The sequence below is a fragment of the Hemiscyllium ocellatum genome, chromosome 19 (genome assembly GCF_020745735.1).
Source record: "Hemiscyllium ocellatum isolate sHemOce1 chromosome 19, sHemOce1.pat.X.cur, whole genome shotgun sequence".
Taxonomy (NCBI): Eukaryota; Metazoa; Chordata; class Chondrichthyes; order Orectolobiformes; family Hemiscylliidae; genus Hemiscyllium; species Hemiscyllium ocellatum.
In genome coordinates this window covers 39,844,666-39,870,970 of record NC_083419.1, presented here as the reverse complement: position 1 = coordinate 39,870,970, position 26,305 = coordinate 39,844,666, and the positions used below count along the sequence as shown (strand labels likewise).

The 26,305-nt window shown below is 42.3% G+C and overlaps 1 protein-coding gene across 1 annotated transcript in view; it reads left to right on the top strand.

Moving 5' to 3' along the window:
* Positions 1 to 1,578: 1,578 nt before the first annotated feature.
* mtpn (myotrophin) overlaps positions 1,579 to 26,305 on the top strand; it is a 64,310-nt gene continuing 39,583 nt past the window's right edge. Inside the window, exon 1 of the mRNA XM_060839380.1 lies at positions 1,579 to 1,810. Within this exon, the coding sequence (XP_060695363.1) occupies positions 1,733 to 1,810 (78 nt within the window). The 5' untranslated portion in view covers positions 1,579 to 1,732. The remainder of the gene's footprint in view (positions 1,811 to 26,305) is intronic.

The following is a 26,305-nucleotide window of genomic DNA, read 5'->3' as shown; positions in this document are numbered from 1 at the left end:
AAGCACTTTCTGTTTTGGAGCACTGTAGCATTGAAAATAGGAAAACATTTCACTCAATACCAGTAACCTCGAATGTTCACTCATATTCTTAATATGCATAATTGACATAGGATCTAGGAGACTAGAAAATGCAGCAACAATCGAGAACCTCCACAAAGTGTATTTTATACATACATTGACAATGGCTCATACATGTGCAATATGGTTTGTCTTCAATAACTATGCAAGAACATGTACTATTATATCTGTGCTGCACTTGCTAGACTGGCCTACACTGCAAGAGCAAAGGCAGCTCAGTAAGTTCACTTGATTCTACAATGCAGTTCACCAACCACTCACTAACAACATCCCAAAAATAAGCAAACAGTCCATGCAAGAGAGAAAACAACAGTCAATCTCTGCATCTTCATTGTTCCAAACAGGTAAACTTTTTCTCTTACTCCCTTTCAGGGTACATGAGGATCACTGACGACAGTAACATCTGTTGTCTATTCTTAGATATTAAATAAAATAAAATCTAAAAAATAAATAAAATGGGCTTAATAAGGAATATGGAATCCATTTGTAAGATTTAGTTCAATTGCAGAACAGCTTCAATGATTTGAATGGCTCCATTTATTCCCAAATACACCAAAAAGCCTGCACAATGAATCAACAACACTACCGTGTGTTTGCGTGACATGTCGACCAGATGAGATAAGGAGGACAGATTGCTAGGTGAAGCAGATTCTTACAACTGATAGCACAGTTTCACAGGCATCAGTTTTATTTTCCAGATTTTATAAACGTTTCATAACTCCCACTAGCTGTTTTGGTGAAATTTGAATACCTGTTCCCAGGGAATTAATCTGGTCACAGCATGCCAGCATCGCCCCCAGACCTGATAGAGTCTGGGAAAGTAAATTCCTCCCAGAGGGAGTCCAGAACTAGAGGGTAGAGGTTTATGGTGAAAGGGGAAAGATACAAAAGAAACCTAAGGGATGCCTAGGTATGGAATGAGCTGCCAGAGGAAGGGGTGGAGGCTGGTACATTTGCAACATTTAAAAGCATCTGGATGGGTATATGAATAGGAAGGGTTTGGAGGGATATGGGCCGGGTGCTGGCAGGTGGGACTAGATTGGGTTGCATTATATCTGGTCGGTGTGGACAATTTGGACCAAAGGGTCTGTTTCCATGCTGTACATCTCTACGACTCTAAGTAACTAACCTAATCACTCTGGGTGAGGGGGGCGAATTAGTGTAATTCCGGGAAGGGGAAAACCGTGCAGATCCAGCAGCAGGAGGATTGCAAAACACTTGAAGGATGCTGCTGCACCAGGTGAGCAGCGCTCAGAAAGCTAGTGCTTCCAATTAAACCTGGTGATGAGTGATTTTTAACTTTGACCACCCCAGTCCAACACCAGCATCGCCAAATCATGAGCACCGAGATTTTCCACAATTCCAGGAAATTCTCTCATCCTTTCATCACTGTTCACTCCTTCTCTGACTCTCTGCACAAGTGTGACTTTAGAGACCGGAAGTTACTGCTGCGACGGCGCGGCTGGGCGGACCGGAAGTTTCGTCAACGTTGGTGTCACACTAATACCTTTCCCAGGGTGTGGGTCTCCTTTCCCGTTCCCCACAGGCAGTCGCTGACCGCGACCTGTTAAGCAGCCGCTAGCAGTGAAAGACAGCCAGACAGAGAGAGAGGAGAAGGAGGAGGAGGTGGAGAGGCCGCCTGCTGAATTAAAAGATGTCGGATGCCAACTACAACGTCATCTGGGCCATCAAGAACGGAGATGTCGAGGCTGTAAAGAACTTCGTGGAACAGGTGCGAGTTCAGGGCGTGAGGGCGGCGGCACCGACAGGCCTGCAAGGCGGGGGCGGAAAATAACGGCTCTGGGCCAAGGGGAGCTGAGGGCCGGCCTGCAGGAGGAGGCGGAAAATCACCAACTAATTCCTATGAAAGGTCCTCCGTAGCAGGCCGTAGATATAACTGTTAAGATAGGAACGCTTGTTAACGTTTAATTGCTAATTATGCTGACCAGGATCTCCGCTATAAACTTGTCAGTTGGGTTTACACAAGTTTAGCCTGATTTGTGAGATTGTGTAACGTACTTGGGAGTGAAAGTGGCTTCAATCTGCAACTTGACTGCTATGCTTGGTCACGTTTAAGTATTTTGCCAGTTATATAAAAATTGAGACGGTAGGATAATTTATAAACAGTATACAGATATAAGTATTGTATAGCAACGATGTATTCTTATTTTAGAAGTATGGAGAGAAATGGCACTATTAAAACAACTGATCACGTATGGTGGGATGACAATGTCCCCCGTCTTATGCATTACATTATAACTCTGACTTTTTTATTTTACAATTGAGTTTACATACACTATATACAGCTAAAATATATGTATATGTAACATGCTTTGCATATATATACCCACTTCTGCAAAAGATTAATGTAATCCCAATAGTGCAAGAACCTTAATGTACTGGGCTAGAATTTCTGCTTTTGTATAGACATGAACAGAATAAGCGGGTTCCACTTCCTCTCTTCCCCCCCCCATGAAGTTAATCATGCAGTTTCTAGGATCAGTAAAATTTCAATGAACATTGAGTTCATGATTATGTCTAACTGAAAAACTGATTAGTCAAGTTTTATGGAAACTTGAATGCGATTGTCATGGGCCTATAAGTTTGACAATTTAAGTTTCTTTCAGTTCTAGAAGAATGAAAGTTTTGGTTGAGAAATGATTAAATTGTTTCAGGCAGATGGGGCAATCATAAGTCCTCTTCATCTATCGCCACTCTGCTTGATTGTCAACATTACCTCCCAGTAAAGCAATGCCTTAATTTTAAAACACTCCTTATCCCACCAAATCACATGTTTTTAAAATCCTTGGCATATTTTTCTAATCAACGAGTCCAGAGATGTTATTACACACCTCTGAGGCAGAGGCACATGAACTCTTGATTCTGGGGAAGGGATGCAATCCCTGCACCACAAGAGGACCCCAGATCACCTTTTGAATTTCCACAATTGCTTTCAGCTGCATAGCCTTCAGATATCTAAGCTCATATTCCCAATTTTAATTACACCACCTCCGTGAAGGTGCCTTCAGCTCCCAATCCCTAAACTGTAAAATTCCCCCTCTTACACCCTGACCCTGCCAACCTCATTTCTGATTTGGAGATGCTGGTGTTGGACTGGGGCGTACAAAGCCAAAAATCTCTCAACACCAGGTTATAGCCCAACAGGTTTATTTGGAAGCACTAGCTTTCGGAGTGCTGCTTCTTCATCAGGTGATTGTAGAGAATATGATTGTAAGACACAGAATTTATAGCGAAGTAACTGTAAACTCCACAATCACCTGATGAAGGAGCAGCACTCCAAAAGCTAGTGCTTCCAAATAAACCTGTTGGGCTATAACATGGTGTTGAGATTTTTGGCTTTATAAATCCCATTCCTAGTTGCCTTTTTAATTTGTTTCCCTTCTTTTGAGACATTCTTTTAAAACCTGACCTGTCAACTGCCCTGAAAGTTTATAGTGCTATTTCTTGCTTGTCGTGCTTTGTGAAGTGCCTTGTGACCTTTGTTTTATTCAAAGTGCTATATAAGTGTATTTTTAGATTATCAAAGGATAATTTGTTTGCTTACTAGTAATTTTCAAATTTTAAATTGAGACAAAACACAATAACAGTGATTTAGAATTCACCAATCATGAGAATTAGTCAGGCCAGAGTGCCCATGGATAACCACTACCCTTCTCGTATTAGTTTGATTATCATTGCAGGGAGTGAAGAAGAAGTCAGCAGCATCTTTCAAGGTGTTCTGTGCTAACTCAGCAATGCTCAAAGATCTTGAATTTCTTTCTATCATTAACCCAGAGACCACTTGTTACTTTAATCCTCTCTTCAGTTAGCCTTTTTAAATTCATGGTCTTGCTTGCATCAACTTCCCTCCAATTGTAGTAATAATGGTTTGAGAAAGTAATGGATTTTGAGAATGTTTAGAAACTGTTGGGAATTAAAAACAAATAAGTTGGAAGAGATTAATTTTCTGTGGCCAATAAATGTGTAGTACCTTGGCAGGTCTGGCAGCATCTGTGGAGAGAAACAGCATTTTGGTTCTGATAAAACTGTTCTTAAAAACTGAAAGGAGTTGGAAAATGTACTGTTATGCTCTAGACAGAGGAGGAGCAAGGAAACAGATTTTATGAAGATCCAGTATAAACCAAAAGGGTTGTTGGTTGGGGTGAAGAAGGTTAGAGATGTAAAATGGGAAGAACACAACAATACTGATTAGTAAATTTAGTTGAAATAGCACTGGCATCCACTGAATACAAAAGGGTTTGAATATGGTTTGAGATCAAATTGCAAAGACCACCTTGTTTGGTCTGAGGGTTTGCTGTTACTTGAAGCATTCTAATGTAGACTTAGTTTTGTAATAGCATTTTGAGTCCTATCTCTTAATGAAACATTACCTTGTAAAGTTTTTGTACTTGGAGTTATTTTTATTACCCTACTTATTTTATTTTATAATAAAGTTATAAAGTGATACAGCATGGAAGCAGACCCATTAGTCCAAATTCTGTATGCCAAGAGCAGGAAGAAGTTTGTACAAAATCTTTCAAGGAGTAGGCATCTGTGGCTGGAATATTTAGAGTTAGGAAAGCTATGTTTATGTCGGAGGTGATCCTACAGTGAGAATGTTAGTAATCTAGAGATGGGTTTGAAAGCAATATCAGTGATGACCATCAATTATCAGAAAAACCCACCTGGTTCACTGATTTTCCTTAATACAAAGAAATTTGCCGTCTTTATCTGTCTTGGCCCTTACATGTGACTTCAGAATCTCAACAAAGTTTGCATATTAATTACCCTCTGAAATGACCTAGAAAGCCACTCAGTTTGAGGTAGTTAGGGATAAAGGGCAAATTTTGCTCATATCAGTGACACCCACATCCCATAAAAGGATAGACTGAAGAAAACTAACGTGGTTGCCATGAGTGTTTTGTCTTAAAGCATTATAAAATCAAACTGCTGAATACATATCCAAAAAGGCTTAATTTCAGATGGTTCCCAGAGCTGCTTGAGCCACATATTGAGGATCTTGTAACAGTGGTACCTACTTCTTGGCTAGAAAGTCTAGATGTAAGCCCCACCCATCTCAGACATGTCGCATAATATGTCCAAATATGTTGGGTTGTTTTTCATGTTTTCAAAACTGACAGATTTTTACTTGTATAGTTGAGGTGTTTAATTGCTGTAAGATGAGGCCCAGGCTCTCTGCATCATTAAAAGTATTCAGCATATTAATGTAATGGAAACAGGAGTCCTCCTGTATTTCACACCAGTCTAAAAACCTGTTGCTTATCTTTTATTGCGAACTTAACTAAGAGATGTCCCAATCTGAAAGCTATTTTCTCAGATGGCAAAGCTGCAAGTGGAAGAAAGAAAATCCATATCTGTTGCCATTCATTTTACTTCCTGCTTCAAACAGATTGTTCCCTACTTCCATTTGGTGCCTAAACATATTTCTCAACCAGTGGTGTAATGTGATTTTTTTTTTGAGTGCAAGGGATGTATTATTCTGATGGTATTTGCAATGTTGGATATTTGAATTTCTGCATGTCAAGATTATATTGTAGTTAACTTTCTTTATTTCTATGGGTTTTGGGTTTGGTTAATTTGCATGGCAGATTGTTGTAGGCAATTCTTGGGAGAAATTGTTTCCCTGGCCTGGGAATCTGGAACAAGGGTTGAAAATGTGTTGCTGGAAAAGCGCAGCAGGTCAGGCAGCATCCAAGGAGCAGGAGAATTGACGTTTTGGGCATGAGCCCTTCTTTAGGAATGAGGAAAGTGTGTCCAGCAGGCTAAGATAAAAGATAGGGAGGAGGGACTTGAGCGAGGGATGTTGGAAATGCGATAGCTGGAAGGAGGTTATGGTGAGGGTGATAGGCCGGAGTGGGGGTGGGGGCGGAGAGGTCAGAAGAAGATTGCAGGTTAGGAAGGCAGTGCTGAGTTTGAGGGATTTGACTGAGACAAGGTGGGGGGGGAGGGGAAATGAGGAAACTGGAGAAATCTGAGTTCATCTCTTGTGGTTGGAGGGTTCCTAGGCGGAAGATGAGGCGCTCCAATCTAAAACAAGGGGCTCACATCTCAGGACGAGAGGCTGAACATTTACAACTGAGATGATGAGAAATTTCTTTCCTCAAATCTTTAGATCTTCTGTTTCAGAATGTTGTGGATATGATATCATTGATTATACTTAGAGTTGAGATTTTTAATCTTTTGGAGAATTAGGAATATGGGAAATGAATGAGAAAGCTGAAACTCGAGATTTGCTCTTATTTCTTGTATCAGTGCTTGAATGGTGAAAGGGTTGGTTGACTGCAGCCGAATGTATCTGTTGACTGTGCGAAACGAGGATACTGATAGGTTAGTTGGTGTGTTGTCAAACCTTTACCTAATCCCTAATTAGACTATGGTTTGGAGATGCCGGTGTTGGACTGGAGTGTGCAAGGTTAAAAGTTTAAAAATGTCTTACAATTGTGTACTACAACCACCTGATGAAGGAGCAGCACTCCAAAAGTTAGTGCTTCCAAATAAACCTGTTGGACTATAACCTGGTGTGATTTTTAACTAACTACTTAGCAAACTGGTGCTGCATTTTTATAGTGCCATTTTGTCCAGTGTTGTTATATTGGTTTTTGATTTGATAGAGGCTTTGGTGCATCACATATGTGTTTTTCTATAGGGCATTTTTGAAATGCAAAAGCAACTTAAATGGAACAGAAAGTAAAAGATGTTTTTAAAATCTCAGTAATCCTGCTGGTCTTTTATGATTTTGTTCTAGAAACGAAGGTTGCTACTATTTTAGGTCCTTTAACTTTTTTTAAAAATTCAGTGTCTGGATAGAGATATGAATAAGAAGGGTTTAAAAGGAAATGGGATGAGATGAATTTAGGATATCTGGTCAGCATGGACGAGTTGGACCAAAGGGTCTGTTTCTATACTGTATATTTCTATGACTCTTCTGGAGCTGCTGTCTTTCCGTGTTTTTTTTTGTAGGCTCAATATTTGGCATATGTAACAAAGCAAAAAGTACAGAGTAGGTTCTGTATTGGTTAAGCTATGTACTCTTAGCTCCATTAAACGTTGGTATTTTTCTGGCGGCAGGTTTGCTTTTATCAAGCCACCTAACAAAGGAATCCTTCCAGTTCGAAGGTTTAATGTTCACTTCTTCTGATCTATCGTTTTTGGTGATAAAGTTGTTTCTGTTACATGGATGGTACTCCGATCGGGTGGAGTGCAGTTAAACAAATCTAGTCTCCTAGAGGCAACCAAGGTCTTGCAAAGAGAGCTTCATGTGCTAAATACTGGGATGAACGGTCAGAAAAGAAATTCAGTGTGGGCAAATGCAAACTACTGCATCTAAGTAAACAAGCCTTGTGTTGAGTGGAATAATTTACCAGGGGAATTTGTTAGTTTATTTGGTGTTTGCCTATGTCCAAACAGTTACTTCGGAGATAAAAACAATCAGAATATTATGCTACAGTGCCAAATTAGTTGAACTCAAATCTGTAGAGGTCACATTGTTTTGATCAGACTGTATAAAGAGTGCTGCATGCAGCTGGGACTGCTACAAAATAAGAGACTTGTGAAACCCTAATGGCGTTGCAGAGAAAATATATTTGATCTATATTAGAGAAAATTTGAGGAACAATTTGAGTAGAAGCTTAATTACACATAGAAAATACACAACAGTACACTTAGTTCACAGAGTAGTTTAGAAAGGCATGATTTCAGACTTGAGGGTAGAACAGATTTTCCAATCGGCTGTAATTGCTTGCTCAGAAGGATTGTTTCCAGCCAGGACTCTGGCTTCAATCTAATTAAGAACTAGATACAGTTTTGGTCAGCAATAGGAAAAGCTAAGGTTGCCATTGCTTACCAGACTTGAGGGCTTTGCTTTCATTAGAGAGAGACAACTCGAGTTTAACTTGAGGGCCACCATCCCTCAGGCAAGGGGAGAGGTTGAGAAGGAGAATCTTTGGTAATGTTAACCACTGTGGGAAATGAACACACTCTGGTATCACTCTGCATTGTAAACCAACCTCCAATAGTCAGTATTCTGATGAAAGTGAAATGTGTTGACACTGTTTTGAATGATGCTGGTTTGTTGTTTTGATGTTAGACGCTGAAGTGTACTACAGGGTTTTGCACGTAACTACAAAACCATTCCATGTTTACTGTCCAGAGTTTTTTTATATTGATAGTAATTAGCTGATTAAGTTTGGAACAATGATCTATAACCATATACTTGGTATGGCTTTGCTGGATCTTCTAGATCTCTTCATAAGACTTGTATAAGAGCAGTTGGTCCCTTTTTTAAAATGCTGTGTTTTCTAATTTGAAGTCTGTAAGCAGTTAAAACATTTCACTTTTGCACGTTTGTTGTGTTGCTTTTCTCAGTATGGCTTAACTTTTTACTCCGGTATGTTTTAACACAAGTATTGTGCTGGCTGCTGAGCGTTCAGGTAATAGTGATGCTTCTGCTGTGGTATTAAGTCTGATAAATTTATCAGCAGTTTTGTTCTATCATTATTTGTATTTCAACTTCTTTATCAGCATTGGTATTTTCTTCCATAGAATTAAAAACTGAGATTTGCAATAGTAATGGAATCCTTGTGTTGAATTCTCTATTGGAAATTTTTAAACTGTCATGGGGAATGGTGGGTAACTTTATCTATCCCTAGTACAGCTGTTTAAATGCTGTGTAGGGGTCTATTTACATATCTCGTCCTATCACAAGACAGTGTGTTGGTAATCCACTGGGAGCTAAATAGTTCTTTTTGCAGGATTTCAAAGCCTAGTGCTTGGTTTTTGTGGTTTATACATCCATAATCACATTGGCTATATAGAATTATAATCATATTGTAGGATGTACACATTCATAATCATGTAAAAAGAAATCCTGTCAAAGCTTTGTCTTTCATTCATCAGGACATTGAAAGAAGACCAAATTTTTGAAGGTGACAATGATTTATATTATGAGAAAAGGGCTTTTTGTTGCCTGCGAATAACTACTGTTCAATGTAACCCTCTTGAGGCTTTCTCTTCCTATTGAATGAGATGACCACTGCTGTTTTAGAATTTGTCTTACAATTCGCGTCATGTTGTATACGATTTTGAATGAATGCGATGCTTGTTTCTTATGCTCTAAACACATTACAGGTCTGTATATTTGTCATAGGTTTTTTTTGTATTGATAACAGTCCTCTGCATACAGATTGGAAAAGCATAATCTTATGAAGCTACATGACCCCCATCACATTTAATGGAGTAGATTCAGGTATTCTAATTAATTGAAATTGTCCCCCCACTTTTGGGTTTGTTGCATTAATGACAAGAACGGCTTTGATTTGGACTTGTTGATGTCAGACTGGGGCAGACAAAGTCAAACATTGCATGACGCCAGGGTCTAGTCCAACAGGTTTATTTGAAATCACAAACTTTCAGAGCAGCACTCCTTCGTATGGTAAAGTGTTTAGTTATTCCCAAAAGCCACTTTGGATATGTGTTCATCAAGCAGCACTGCCTCAGGCAGCAAACCTCTGCAAATATTCTTTTGTACCTCAGCCATGGAGTGATTTTTGTATTGGCCTCTTCAAAGGAGATTAATCAGAGTTTAAGTGCTGTTGATACCCATTTTTGCCTACTCCTCTGCCCTGCAAATGTAGGGTGAGGGAATCACAGCTGCTATTTTTTTCCCCCCCACAAGAGTTGACAGTCTGCTGCTGCAGAGAGCAGTTCAAAATCAACCACTTAAGTGTCAAACTGTAATCCCAAAGAAGACAAGGAGAGCATGCAACCCCAGGCTACTGTCATGGACCTAACAATGCAACAGCTTCATATTTACTTTTACCAACCATAACTTTCGTTTCCCACTTTTTAGTTTAATATCAGTTAAACTAAAATCAAATTTTCAAACTACCAGGGTGGGATTTGATGTATTCTGAATTATTTGTCCAGGCCCCTGGATTGACAGCCTGTTAAATAAGCAGCATACTACTGCACCTGGTGTGTAAATAAAATAATTCTACATATATGGATGGTCACCTGGGAGTTATCAACAATGGTTGTGATGAAATAATACAAGCATTTAGTGTTTCTGAAAGGTGGATAAGATTGCTTTTTCCTTTAACAACACTGAAGAGTAGATTTCATTTTAATCCATAAATGCCAATAAAGAAGGCACGTAAGTGAATGATAAGATAAGAACAAACAAAATTTGGAAAGCTACACAACATTTAAGTATCTCCTGAGGAAGATTCTATATTTCTTGTGAATAATTATTGACTAAGTTTAAAAATCACAACACCAGGTTATAGTCCAACAGGTTTATTTAGAAGTACTCACTTTAAGAGCATTGCTGTTTCATCAGATAACTGATGAAGGAGCACTGTTTACTTGATGAAGTGCTCTGAAAGCCATGCTTCCAAATAAATCTGGACTATAACCTGGTGTTGTGTGATTTTCAACTTTGTCCACCCCAGTCCAACACCATCTTTTTATAATTATAGACCAACAGTAAAGATTATTTAACTAGTCTGGTGAACTGGTGCCTATTGTACTTAAACAATTTGATTTTTTCCAACAGTTCCAGCAACTGGTTATTAGCAAAAGAGGCAGCATGCTCGTTCTATTAATATACAATAGAAGTATTGCCTTAGTGTCTCTGCTGACACCTAGAAATTCTGAATTACTTCCTTAGAAGCCTGTACTGTAGAGCATGCTGCTCCTGAAGAAATTATTTTGGCAGCATCATGACATTTGCAACAGTAGAATTAAGTCTCCAGAGGTTGTGCATTGCACAGGATCTAAAGTAATTTTGGAAACTTTTACTTTTTGTTTTCACTTCTGGGATGTGTTTAGTTCCTATTCTTAAGTGCCCTGATGAAAGTGGTGGTTAGCTACCGTCATGAATGATCTGCAGTCTTTTAAAGCTGTAGGCACGCCCAAAATACTGTCGGGAAAGGGCTCAGCAACGGTGAAAGAATGGTGATTTATATTTCCAAGTCAGGATGGTGTGTGGCTGGAAGGGAAATTTTCAGATTGTGGTTTTCTTATGTATGTGCTGCCTTTTTCTTCAGAGTGGTAAGTATGGTTTTCAAAGACACTGTTAAAAGAACTTTGAGTTGTTGCAGTACACCATGCATAGTGGTAGCAGAGCATACCATCTTCACCTGTGGTGAAGCAAGTGAATATTGAAGGTAGTGGAGCAAGGGGAGTCAGCCAAGCTGGTTGCTTTGATCCGCATTCTTGTGGTATTGGGGTTGGTCAGAATCAAAGTGTGGCGCTGGAAAAAGAACAGCTGGTCAGGTGGCATCTGAGGAGCAGGAGAGTTAACATTTCAGGCATAATCCCTTCTTCAGGCAGGGGACTGAGAGATAAATAGACGGGGTGGGGGCTGGTGAGTAGGTAGGTCAGACATTGATAGGTGGATGCAGGTGGGAGGTGATTGTGATAGATTGAAGAGGGTGGAGTGGTGAGGAGGGAAGAAAGATGGACAGGTCAAGAGGGTGGTGCCAAGTTGTAGGGTTGGATGTAGGATGGAGTAAGGAGATTTGGAAACTGGTGAAGTTGACGTGTCGTTGTAGGGTCCCGAGATGGAAGAGCAGGAATTCTTGCATTTGGCAGGTGGCTTTGATTTGGCAGTGGAGGAGGGTCAGGATTTGCATATCCTTGGGGAAGTTGAAGTGGTCGGCCACAGGGCGGTAGGGTTGTTTAGTGTGTGCAGACCAGAGATGTTCTCTGAACTGCTCCATGAGTTGGCGCTCAATCGCCCTGATGTAGAGGAGACCACATTGAGAGCAGCTGATGCAGTAAATGAGGTATGAGGATGTGTAGGCAAGTCTATCGGATTTGAAACGATCCTTTAGGGCCTTGGACAGAGGTGAGGTGTAGGTATTGGTGCAGGTTTTGGACCTTATGACAGCAGGGGAAGGTGCCAGCTGTAGAGGGTGGGTTGGTGGTTAGTGATAACCTAACAAAGGAGGCGAGATGGGAATGGTCTCTGTGGAACACATGGGATGGGAAGGGAAATATATTTGTGGTAGAGCCTGACCTAAGTGGTGAAAATGCTGGAGGATAATGCACTGTATCTAGAGGTTCGTGGGGTGGAATGTGAGGACTGGGGGGTTCTATCCTTGTTGCGGTTTTGGGTGTGGGGTTTGAGGGTGAAGGTGCAGGAAGTGGAAGAGGTGCGATGGAGAGCATTGCTGATCACATGGGAGGGGAAATTGCAGTCCTTGAAATAGGAAGCCATCTGGGATGTACTGAAGTGGAATTGCTCCTCCTCGGAGCAGATACAGGGGACGAATTGGAGTACGGGATTGTTTTTACAGGGTTGGGGAGAATTGTGAGGAGTTGTAACTGTGGGAGTTGGTGGGTCGGAATAGATATGTGTTGAGTCAGTTGCATGAGACAGATGGAGAGATATAGGAGAAGGAGGAAGGGAGGTGTCAGAAGCGTTTCGTATAAACTCTATGGTGAACGGACAGTGGGGAGGGAGAAGGTAAATTATTTGGCACAGGATCTTAGCCTCTGGCCTGCTCTTGTTGCCACAGTATGTATTTATATGGCCCTTCCAGTTCAGTTCTCGTCAATACTAACCCCCAGGGATGTTGTTAGTGGTAGATTCAGCAATAAATATTGAATGTCAAGAAGCAATTATTAGATTCCCTCTGATTTGAAGATGGTTATTGCCTCGTGCTTGTGTGACAGTGGTGTTGCTTGCCACTTAATCCAAGCCTGACTGTTGTCAAGGTCTTGCTGCATCTGAACATGAACTGCTTCAGTATCTGTGGAATCTTGAATGGTGCAATCGTTGGTAAAGTTGCCACTGCTTATGTTATGCTGGAGTGAAGCATCTCAATGAAAACATTTGAGCCTCAGACAGTACTCTGAGAAACCTCTGCAGTGATGTCTTTGAGCTGAGATGATTGACTGACTGCCAACAACTGGAAGCATCTTCCTTTTGTATTCAGTATAATACCAACCAGCAGAGAATATTCTCCCTGATTCCCATTGGCTCCAGTTTGTTAGGCTCCTTGACGCTCGACTTATTTAACTGCTGCATTGATGCCGGAAATCTCTCTCCTTGCCTCTGGGTTCACCTTTTTTTTTATTATGTCTTGTGTTTGGATCAATGCTGTAAGAAGTTCAGGAGCTGAGTGGCCCTGGTGTCACCCAAACTGAGCATGAGTGAGTAGGCTATTACTTTGCTAGGTAAAAACAATGACTGCAGATGCTGGAAACCAGATTCTGGATTAGTGGCACTGGAAGAGCACAGCAGTTCAGGCAGCATCCAACGAGCAGCGAAATCGACGTTTTGGGCAAAAGCCTTCATCAGGAATAAAGGCAGAGAGACTGAAGCGTGGAGCGATAAGCTAGAGGAGGGTGAGGGTAGGGAGAAAGTAGCATAGAGTACAGTGGGGGAGGGGATGAAGGTGACAGGTCAGGGAGGAGAGGGTGGAGTGGATAGGTGGAAAATGAGCTAGGCAGGTAGGACAAGTCCGGACAAGACAAGGGGACAATGCTGAGCTGGAAGTTTGGAACTCGGGTAAGGTGGGGGAAGGGGAAATGAGGAAACTGTTGAAGTCCACATTAATGCCCTGGGGTTGAAGTGTTCCAAGGCGGAAGATGAGGCGTTCTTCCTCCAGGCATCTGGTGGTGAGGGAGCGGCGGTGAAGGAGGTCCCGGACCTCCATGTCCTCAACAGAGTGGGAGGGGGAGTTGAAATGTTGGGCCACGGGGCAGTGTGGTTGATTGGTGCGGGTGTCCCGGAGATGTTCCCTAAAGCGCTCTGATAGGAGGCGCCCAGTCTCCCCAATATAGAGGAGACGGCATCGGGAGCAACGGATACAATAAATGATATTAGTGGATGTGCAGGTAAAACTTTGGATGTGGAAGGCTCCTTTAGGGCCTTGGATGGAGGTGAGGGAGGAGGTGTGGGCACAGGTTTTACGGTTCCTGCGGTGGCAGGGGAAAGTGCCAGGGTAGGAGGGTGGGTTGTGGGAGGGGGCGTGGACCTGACCAGGTAGTCACGGAGGGAACGATCTTTGCGGAAGGCAGAAAGGGGTGGGGAGGGAAATATATCCCTGGTGGTGGGGTCTCTTTGGAGGTGGCGGAAATGTCAGTGGATGATTTGGTTTATGCGAAGGTTTGTAGGGTGGAAGTTGGGCACCAGGGGCGTTCTGTCCTTGTTACGGTTGGAGGGGTGGGGTCTGAGGGCGGAGGTGCGGGATGTGGACGAGATGCGTTGGAGGGCATCTTTAACCACATGGGAAGGGAAATTGTGGTCTCTAAAGGAGGCCATCTGGTGTGTTCTGTGGTGGAACTGGTCCTCCTGGGAGCAGATACGGCGGAGGAATTGGGAATACGGGATGGCATTTTTGCAAGAGGTAGGGTGGGAAGAGGTGTAATCTAGGTAGTTGTGGTTTGTACCTTTTTGATAGCACTATTGATGATCTCTTCTATTGCTTTGATGATTGAGTAGGCTGAAAGGGTGGCAATTGTCTCGGTTGGATTTGTCCTGCATAGTGTGGACAGGGTCCACATGAACAGTTTTCCATTTTACTGAGTAAATGCCAGCTGTACTGCAACAACTTTTCTCGAGACATGAATTGTTCAGGAGCACAGGACTTCAGTATCATGAACTGAATTTTGTCAGATCCCAAACTTTTTACAGTATCCAGTATATTCAGCCCTTGATGTCATGTGGAGTGAATTAAATTGTTTAAAGGTTGTAGCCTGCAATGCTAGAGTTTACAACAGGATGTGGATTATCCACTTCTGCTGTACCTGGATTCAAATGATTGAACTTTTGTATTTGGAGTTAAAGTTTCTGAGTTTCCCATTGAGTTTGCGTGTTGTAGGGCCTCCTCTTCATATTTAATTGTTCATAGCTGTTTATGACCAATTGTGATAGAACTGTGACAGAATTTAGATTGTCCCCATTTCCAAACATTATGTTGTGGTGATCTTGCACTTTTGCCAATGTACTGTTTTGTCATATAAGTGTATGGTATTCAATAGCATTGCTGCTATTGTAGTAGACTAATAGTCTGTTTTAGATGATATAGCAATTTACACTTGGAGCCTTTCTAGAATGAAGAGCTTTGTTTTTGACAAGCAGGCAGCTGTTTTTTCTAATGCTCTTTATTGGCTGTGCTGTAATCTTTTTGCACTGTTGTAAGGATCAAACCTTTCCCTTCTCTCTTTCCAATGTAAAGTTATCTCCATTTTATGTTGTATAAGGTCACGGTTATGTTTGTCAGGTACAGGAGATGGAGCATTTTGCGAGCTATACGAATACTGTTTGTAAGGGTCCTATTGAAGGGCTTATGCCCGAAACGTCGAATCTCCTGTTCCTTGGATGCTGCCTGACCTGCTGCGCTTTTCCAGCAACACATTTTCAGCTCTGATCTCCAGCATCTGCAGTCCTCCCCTTTCTCCTATTGAACGGATACTATTAACTAAAGAGTGCAGAAGAGATTTACCAGGAGATACCTGGACTGAAGGATTTGTATTATAAGGAGAGGTTGGATACTCTGGGACATTTTTCCTTGGAGTGTAGGAGACTAAAGGGTGACTTTATAGAGGCTTATAAAATCATGAGAGACCTAGATATGGTTGATAGTAGCTTTTTCCCATGGCAGTGGAGTCTAAAACTAGAGGGCATAGGTTTGACGGAAGAGGGAAGATATACAAAGGGTCCAGAGGGGCAATTTTTTTCACACAAGGTGCTGTGTCTGGAACGTGCTGGAACAGCCAATTTGAAAAACTTTTGTTCAGTTGAGCTGAACCTTATTTCTGGGATGAACTGAGATTAGTTTATACAGAAAAAAAGTTACCAAGGCCAAAGTGTTCTCCTGATTTTTGATTTCCTGGAAAGGTCAAAAGAATGTTCTTGGTTTATTTCCTCCCTAAATTGGTCTGGACAAATCTTATTTTCTCTTGCTTCTCCTAGGAGGAAATGTTGGCATAGTTGTCATGTTAACATTACTAGAACTGTAATTTAGAGACCTGTTTGACACAAGAGATTGTCAAACCCACCAAGGCCAATTGGGGAATTTTCAGTGGTGTCACGAGTCAATTTGAAATTAAAGTAGTAACTAGCATTGGTAAAAGAGATTGGAACAATTGACTTGTCATCATCATTTGATTCACTGATATCCTTTTTTTTGGGAAAGATTTGCAGTTCTTGCCTGTCTGTCATGTATGTGACTCCATAACTACTACAGTTTGGTTGCCTGTTAACTGACCTCTGGGTTGCTGGCCTATTACATTCAATGTGTCAGAATATTGAATTGTTGGATTGTTGGATATCTAATTTTTTAACTTGCATAAACTTGGTATTAAACGAAAAGCCACAGTTAAACAGTTACAGTAGTTGTCAGGGGCTTTTCAAAGGTTCCAATGAAGGACAGTAATTACGAGCCAATTGGATCCTCATGATGGCCTTTCATGTCCGCATACTTAAGTAGCTAACTTTATGCAACTTAATATTTTGAGTATGATTTTAGAATAGTTGCTGGAATTATCAGGTCTCTTGTGACACAATAATACCTCCTGGACCAGGAAGCAAAATGTCTTGTGTCTGAATCAGAAAGGAAGGGAAGAGGTGTGTTGCTTTTGCCTAAACCTCTTCAGCCTCTAGGAATTTATTCCAGTCCTCTTTCAGAAGAGTAAAAAGTGAGGTCTGCAGATGCTGGAGATCACAGCTGAAAATGTGTTGCTGGTTAAAGCACAGCAGGTTAGGCAGCATCCAAGGAACAGGAAATTCGACGTTTCGGGCCAGAGCCCTTCATCAGGAATCCTGATGAAGGGCTCTGGCCCGAAACGTCGAATTTCCTGTTCCTTGGATGCTGCCTAACCTGCTGTGCTTTAACCAGCAACACATTTTCAGCTCTTTCAGAAGAAGCTAGCTAATTAGTGGACATTTGGTAAGTAATTAAGGTTTATTTTAAGCAAATGGTGAGTGGGAGAGATTGTAGTTAGACCAGTGGCAGAATGATATCTTGAACTACTGTGACACAAGTGCAGCTAAAGCACTCGATTGGGGAGTATTTCAAGTTTTGAAAGGAAAAGTAATGTCTTTTGATTATGCTTTGATCTCTTTTTTTTCTTAGTACTTGAGTACAAGAGTTTTACTGGTGTAAAATAAAATGAACTATGATAAGTGTAAAAAGCTGGTGGGGTGGGGCGCTCTTCAAGTGTAAAGAGCAGGAATACCTGATATTAATTAATGAGTCAAGGTACAATAGTGTTGTATTCCTGCAGCATTACAACTGTTGGACACCAAGGTAATCCCCAGCAAGCACATCGATATGAAGTGCTTACAGCTCAAGAAACTTTTTGGAACCAAGTTGAGAGTCTGGGCTGCAGACATTGCATTACATCAGAGAGGGCAAGCATGTCAGTGCATGCGCCACAGCGGGTGGGAGAATCAAATTGTAGAAGTAATTGGGATGAATAATTCATAGTGTATTCAGGACATTTTCCGAGAGTATTTGTTGTGGATGCGATCAGGAATCTGGCTGTTTTGGATTTGGTATGTGTAATGAGGCAGATTTATTAAATTAGCTCAGTAAAACAAAATAGTGTTCCATGTGAGAGTGAAAAACTTGGGTTAGAAACAACTGGTGCTAAACTTAAATCAGGGTAATAACAAAGGATTGAGGGAGAGTTGGCTGTAGAAGACTGGGAATGCAGTTCAGCAGAAACAGTCAAGGAGCGCAAACAGATATTTCAAAAAGTAGTTCATGACTCTCAAAGACATACTCCGGTGAATAAAGGATTTTGGGAAGTTGATAAGCCACTTATGCTTCATCAAGAAAGTTTGAAATATTATTAGTTTGAAAATTTAAGTGCACAATGTTGGGGAAACGTTGTAAACCAGACGATTAGAATATATTTTTATAAAGAAATATAAACAAAATTGAAAAGGAACTTTAAGCTATCCGGTAATATAAAATGGACAGTAAGAGCTTTATTAAATATAAATAAGAGACCAAAGTGACAATGGCGCTTTATAGACTGAGGCTGATAAAATAAGGAAAATCAGGAAATGGATGGAGAATTGAAAAAATACTTTGCGTCAGTCTACATGGTAAAGGGCATTAATTGTTTCCAAAACTGGCGGCATAGTAGTTAGTACTGCTGCCTCACAGCGCCAGAGACCCGGGTTCAATTCCCGCATCAGGCGACTGTGCAAACTCCATACAGTCATTCTCCCTGTATCTGTGTGGGTTTCCTCCTGATGGTCCGGTTTCCTCCCACAATCCAAAAATGTGCGGGTTAGGTGAATTCTCCATGCTAAATTGCCCGTACTGTTAGGTGAAGGGGTAAATGTAGGGGAATGGGTTTGGGTGAGTTGCGCTTTGGCGGGTCGGTGTGGACTTGTTGGGCCGAAGAGCCTGTTTCCACACTAAGTAATCTAATCTAAACAAAACAATCCAGGGGCAATGGGGAATGGAATCAAATCGCCATCGCTGGAGCAAAAGTACTCGAGGGTAGGTGGGGGAGCTAATGGAGCCAAAGAATGGCCCTGATGCATTGTGAAAGAAATAGCTACAGAGATAGTTGCAATCTTTTAAGAATCCTTGGATTCTGGAAAAGTTCAAGAATTGTAAAAAATGGCAGTATAATACTTCCTCTCCTGTTTTGAATAAAGATAACTTCTTTTAGGCCATTTAGTTAATCATCTGTCATTGAGAAATGTTAGGATTTATCATTAAAGGATGTTATTTAAGAACGTGCAGAAAAACAGCATATAATCGAATAAGGTTGGCACATGATTCCATGAAGGTGAAGTTGTGTACGATGAATCTCAGAATTTTTGGAGCAGTAACGAGCAGGATAAATAAAGGAGTACCAGTCATCCCTTTTATTCGTAGTTATGTACTCCCAAGTCAGAATGGTGAGTCACTGAGAGGGGAATTCTAAGGTGGTGGCATTTCCATATAATTGTTGCCTGTGTCCACCTTGATGGTAATGGGTTTAGAAGATGCTGGTGAAATTCTACTGTGTATCTTGTGGATGAATACACTTATCTGCTGTGTTGATTATGAAGGGAGAGAATGTTGAAGGTGATGTATGGAGTGCCAATTATTGTGTCCTGGAAGGCTTTTGTTGGAACTGTCCTTGTCTAGATAGTTGCAGTGTATTCCATCACAGACTTGACGTACACAGGAACAAAACCTTGGGGAAAAAAAAATGCAACTTTAATTTTGAGCTAAAGGCAAACGTTAATTTCTTGAAATCAGATCTGGAAATGGGGGCCGGGTTGGAGGAAGAGAGTTGAACTAGGTTAGGAGTGATGTAGACTGTTGTTTTGGAGTTGAATGTGCACACCTCACTTAAAAAGGATGCTGCAGTTCCAACCAGTCCAGCAAGAAATAGTGACTTGCAAGAGTACAGAAATATTGATAGAGTTTAGAATTTGTGCTTCTGCATCCTAGTAAATTGTGATGTATCTGAACTGTGATACCAGGTGAAGAGTTTAGCGGTATAACTATACATCACGAGCATACATACAAGAGCCAACCTCCTACAATCCAATGATAGCAAATTAATTCAGAAAGGCAAGGGTGTCAGAGGCTTGTCCTTTAATTAGTAATCCAGTTGTTGTTGTCAGCTTGAGACAATTATTAGAAATTCTCTTAATTCCAATTTGGTAGTTGAGTGGAACCAATTCAGAGGCTTCTTTAAACTATACAGTAAAGTGTTGGAGGAGAATTATCTGTGTAAAAACTGTGCACAAGTTAAAGCAGAATGGCTCACTGACTAAAAATGTTGTTTGTGACTTTGGACAGGGCTATTTTGGAAGATTTTAGCAAATTGAAAGAAAGGCTGATATGAATTTGGGTCTTTTTGAGGAATACAGTTTAGATAGGGGGAAACTGGAGTGTTATACCATTTTACTACCTTTTACTATGTTTATTTAGCAGAGTGATCATTCTTCCTTGCCCATACCAGTGGACGCATGCTGCAATGATGAAGTGAGATTAAACAGTTTTAAGTGTTTAAATTCCAAAACCCACTGTCTAACATTTGGAAGGAAGGAGAGCTGACCAGAACAGTTGAGAAAGGTTGTGGGGAGCTGGGACATTTGAACTCTATCTAGTCTTGGGGGTGGGGGGGGTGGGTTTGCTGAGAGATAAATGGTAGGTAGGGGGGTTGGAGTGTGGGAAGGTAGCTGAGAATGTGATGGGTAAATGCAGTTGTAGAAATGATTGGGTGGGAAGCAAAGAAAATGGACAGGTAGGACTAGTCAAGGGGACGGTGCTGAGTTGGAGAGTTGGGACTGGGATAAGGTGGGGGGAGGAGAAAAAAGGAAAATGGTGAAATCCACATTGCCATGTGATTGTGGGGTCCCAAAGTGGAAGATGAGGTGTCCTTCCTCCAGATGTTGGATAGTAAGGGTTGGGCATTAGAGGAGGCCCAGGACATGCATGTGCTTGAAGTGGGAGGAGAGAGTTAAAATGTTCAGGCGTAGAGCAGTAGGGGTTGTTTGGTGCAGGAGCCCCAAAAATGTTCTCTGAAACAGTCTGCAAGTTGGTGTCCTGTCTCCCTGATGTAGAAGAGACCACATAAGGTGCAATGAATACAGTAGGCAACGTGCATGGAAGTACAGGTAAATATCAGGCAGAAGTGGAAGGGCCCTTTGAGCTGATGGGGGCATGAACCTGATGAAGGAGTCACTGAGGGAATGGTCTCTCCAGAATGCAGATGATGGTGGCGAGGGAGATATATCCCTAGTGGTGGGGTCTGTTTGCAGGTGGCGGAGGTTAATGTGACATATGTGGAGGTTGGTGGGGTGGAAGGTGAGGGCTGGAGGGTTCTGCCCCTGTTGCAGTTGGAGGGTTGGGGTTCAAGGCAGGGATGAGATATGCTGGAGGACATCGTTGACCGTTTGGGAGGGGGAAATTGCGATTTTTGAAAAAGAGGCCATCTAGGATGTTCTATGGTGAAATTGGTCCCCCTGGAAGCAGACGAGCTAGAGGAATTGGGAACAAGGGATGGCAGTTTCCACAGGAGGTAGGGTGGGTGGACGTGTGGTCCAGGTAGCTGCGGCAGTCGAGTTTGTAGTAATTGTCTGTTCGTCTTCTGTAGCTACACGGCACCATTTCCCTGTTACATCGATGACTGACTGACTGTATCCATGCTACCTCATGCTCCCACAAGGAGGTTGAACAGTTCATCAACTTCACAAACACCTTCCATCCTGACCTCAAATTCACCTGGACCATCTGGAACACCTCTCTCCCCTTCCTGGACCTCTCCATCTCTGGTGGCCAACTAGACATGGACATTTGCTACAAACCCACAGACTCCCACAGCTACCTGGTCTACACCACCTCCCATCCTACCTCCTGTTAAAAACTGCCATCCCTTATTCTGAATTCCTCCACCTCCATCACTTCTGCTCCCCAGGAGGACCAATTCCGCTGTAGAACATCCCAGGCGGTTTCAAAGACTGCAATTTCCCCTTCCATCGTATCTCCTCCACTTCCCATTCCTCTGCCCTTAAACCCCCACCCCTCCAAATGCAACAGGGACAGAAACTCCCCGCTCTACACCTTCCAATCCACCAACCTCCACGTTCGTTGCATCACCCTCCACCACCTTCCAACAGATCCCACCACTAGGAATTTATCTCCCCACCCCCCCCCCATATCTGCATTCCAGAGAGACCATTCCCTCCACAGCTCCTTCTTCGTCAGATCCATGCCCCATCCCTGGTACCTTCCCCTGCCACCGCAGGAAGTGCAAAACCTGCGCCCATACCTCCCCTCACCTCTGTCCAACACCCCAAAGAATCTTTTCACATCTGACAGAAGTTTCAGTACTTTCACGCACATTATCCACTGTATCCGTTGTACCCATGTGGTTCCCTCTACATTGGGGAGACGAGATGGCAATTTGCAGATTCTCTGAGACACCCACACCAACCAATCCCACTGCCCATGGCTGAACATTTTAACACCACCTCCTAATCCACTAAGGACATGCAGGTCCTGGACCACCTCCATTGCCCAACCCTTACCACCTAATGCCTGGAGGAAGAGTGCCTCATCTGCTGCCTTGGGACCCTGCAATCACATGGGATCAATTTGGATTTCACCAGTTTCCTCATTCCTTCCCCTACCCTCCCCCCAGACATTCTTCCCCCAATCTCAAGTCTCCAACTCAGCTCTCTCTTCCTGCGCCGCCCCCTGTACACTTTATCTATCACATTACCAACTACCTGTCCCACTCCCTCCCATTTATCTCTCAGCCCCACACCCCCAAGCCTCATTCCTGATGGGCTTATGCCCAAATCATCAAATCTTCCCCCACCCCCCCGCTACCTGACCTGCTGTACTTTTCCAGCACCACACTCGACTCTGATCTCTAGCATCTGCAGTGTTCACTTTCTCAATTGTTTCTGGGCTTCTTTGTTTTAGTGAATGAAGAGGAGATGGTGGCAAAGTGGTAACATCACTGCACTAGCAATCCAGAACAGGCAAATGTTCTGAGAAACATGGGCTCAAGTCCCACTTTAGTTGGTGAAATTTGAATTCCATGAAATTTGGAATGAAGAAATAGCTTTTAATGATGGCATATGTCCTTTAGGGATGAAAGTCTGCTTTTCTACTGGTCTCTCTTATAGATGACTTTAAACCACAATGATGTGTTTGACTCCTAACTGCCCTCTGGACAATAAATTCTTACCTAGCTGGTGACACCCACATTGCATAAATCAATCAAAACAAAGAAGGCAAGTCTGTTGTCTTCCTTTAAATCCAAAAATGCCAACTTACTTCATTATCCTTTCAGCTTTTGAGATTGTGACCCTGTAATTCATATGGCTAATCTAGTTCATTTGCTGGAAAAAGTGGCAGACTGCCATTCAACCCCTCTTTGTTGAATGTCACATGGGGAATTCAACAAAAACATTGTTAAATGTCACATGGGGAAATGGTTAATTTTTGTTTAGTTTGAGATCATCATTGACATAAACATGAATGTCAGTTAAGCCAGTTTTCTTCATTAATTGAAGATTTATAAATGGAGTGGACAGTATAATGGTAAACCCCCTGTTTGCAATCTTTGGAAGAAAGATTATTAAAGAAGCTGAAAATAGTTAGACTGAGCAGAGTTTGTTGCAAAACTTGCTGAGATGGTTGACCTTCAAAATCGCAACCAACTTTCTTTGAATTATATCTAGAACAATGTAGAATTCATTTCTGTTCAATTTGTTGAGACTTCTTTGATGCAGCACTTTGTTATAAGGCCTCTTTTAATTCTAGAATTCAGCTGTTAGACCAATGCTGTGATGAGATCTGGAACTGAATAGCTCTGACTGATAAATTAATATTCAACTTTAATTCTCAAGGTGATTTAAGTTTACTTGATAGCTCTGTCAATGACCACTTCCATAACTTTGTTCCAAGTGGGCAAATTAGTAATAGAAAAGCACAGCAGGTCAGGCAGCATCCAAGGAGCAGGAGAATCGATGTCTAGGAAGGGGAGGGAGGAGTCTGAGACGGTCCAGGTAAATTTGAGGTCGGGGTAGAAGGTGTTAGTAAAGTGGATGAACTGTTCAACCTCCTCGTGGGAGCACGAGGCAGTGCCGATACAGTCCTCAATGTAGCGGAGGAAAAGGTGGGGGGTTGTGCCAGTGTAGCTGCGGAAGATGGACTGTTCCACATATCCTATGAAGAGGCAGGCATCGCCCTTGAGCCCCGCCCCTCCAAACACCACCAGGACAGAACCCCACTGGTCCTCACCTACCACCCCACCAACCTCCATATACATCGTATCATCCGTCGTCATTTCCGCCACCTCCAAACAGACCCCACCACCAAGGAGATATTTCCCTCCCCTCCCCTATCAGTGTTCCCGAAAGACCACTCCCTCCGTGACTCCCTCGTCAGGTCCACACCCCCACCAACCCAACCTCCACTCCAGGCACCTTCCCCTGCAACTGCAAGAAATGCAAAACTTGTGTCCACACCTCCCCCCTTACTTCCCTCCAAGGCCGAAAGGGATCCTTCCATATCTGCCACAAATTCACCTGCACCTCCATACACATCGTTTACTGCATCCGCTGCACCCAATGTCCTCCTTCCACCTATCACATTTCCAACGCCCCTCCCCCAAGACCCCCTTCTACCTTTTATCTTAGCCTGCTTGGCACACTTTCCTCATTCCTGAAGAAGGGCTCATGCCCGAAACATCAATTCTCCTGCTCCTTCGATGCTGCCTGACCTGCTGCAGCAACACCTTTTCCAGCAATACATTTTCAGTTCTGATCTCCAGCATCTGCAGTCCTCCCTTTTATAGTTGCTTAAAATCACAAGGGGTAAAGATAAGTTGAACATGTGGTGTTTTTTCCCCACGGTGGTGGATTTCAAGACTTGGGGCACATCTTTAAGGTGAAACAAGAAATATTTAAAAACAAAAGGATGGAGTGAACTTCCAGAAGTGGTGGATGTGGGTATAGCTACAATGTTTAAAAGACATTTTGGATAATTGTTAATAAGAAATTTTTGGAGGGATAAGGGTAAAGTGGAGGCAGGTAGGACAAGTTTGGGATTATGGTCGTCATGGACTGGTTAGACTGAAGGGTCTATTTCTGTGCTGTATGACTCCGATTTGCCGGTCATGAAACCATGCTGACACTAGTGAATTGAGCTTTTTTTTTCAAATGTTATCTCCTTTATGGTTGACTCCAGCAACTTCCCAGCTGGAGGTCAAACTAGTCGATCATTTCCCACCTTTGGTCTATCTTCTCTTTTGGATGTCAATCCAATCCCCCACTTCCCTTCCAGAATCCAGGGAATTTTGGAATATCGTAACTGACACACTACCTCTGCCACTCCCTTTAGTACCCTCTGGTACAGACCCCAGGGATTCATCTGCCTTTCATCCCATCAGTTTCTTTATTCCCTTCTCCATAGTTATAGTAATTTCACTGAATTTATCTGAAAATGATCTGCTGGCTGTTTGACTGCAGGTAGCCTAACCTAACCTCTATTCATCTTAAAATGCTGAGTCTGTCGGAAAACTTCCGTTTCAGAAACAAAACTGTGAATACTGGACATCTAAAATACAAACAGAAACCCAATAGGTGTGGTAACATTGATAGAGAAATACAACTAAAGTTTTGAGTCCAGTGACCTTTCTTCACAACTGACAATAGTTGAGAAAGAGTGGTATTTTTGCTGATTCTGTGTGGGATGTAATAAAGCACATGCAGCTGGGGTAGAGAGAGAGCAGAAGGGTTAGGTTAACAAAGATTGCTGATCAGCTGAGTGAGAGAAACACGCTAGGTGGTGTGCTAATGAGAAGTGTAAATAGCTGAAAACAAGCTGGCTGTGATGGAACGGTACCAATACATTTTAGGAAGAAGTGTAACAAACATAGAGTAGGGCGTTTGTGTTCTGAAATACAATAGTTAAGTTCAGTGAGTCATAGAGATGTACAGCATGGAAAGAGACCCTTCAGTCTAAGCCATCCATGCCTACCGAATATCCCAACCCAATCAAGTCCCACCTGCCAGCACCTGGCCCATATCCCTCCTATTCATCTACCCATCCAAATGCCTCTTAAATGTTGCAATTGTACCAGCCTCCACCACTACTTCCAGCAGCTCATTCCATACACGTACCACCCTCTGAGAAAAGGTTGCCCCTTAGGTCTCTTTTATATCTTTCCCTCTCACCCTAAACCTATGCCCTCCAGTTCTGGACTACGCGATTCCAGAGAAAAGACTTTGCCTATTTATCCTATCCATGCCCCTCATAATTTTGTAAACCTCTACAAGGTCACCTCTCAGCCTCCAACACTCCAGGGAAAACAGCCCTAGCCTGTTCAGCCTCTCCCTGTAGCTCAAATCCTCCAATCCTGGCAACATCCTTGTAAATCTTTTCTGAACCCTTTCAAATTTCACAACATCTTTCTGATAGGAAGGAGACCAGAATTGCATGCAATATTCCAACAGTGGCCTAACCAATGTCCTGTACAGCCGCAACATGACCTCCCAACTCCTGTACTCCATACTCTGACCTATAAAAAAGCATACCAAACGCTGCCTTCAGTATCCTATCTACCCGTGACTCCACTTTCAAGGACTATAAACCTGCACACCAAGGCCTCTTTGTTCAGCAACACTCCCTAGGACCTTACCATTCAGTGTATAAGTCCTGCTAAGATTTGCTTTCCCACAATGTAGCACCTCGCATTTATTTGAATTAAACTC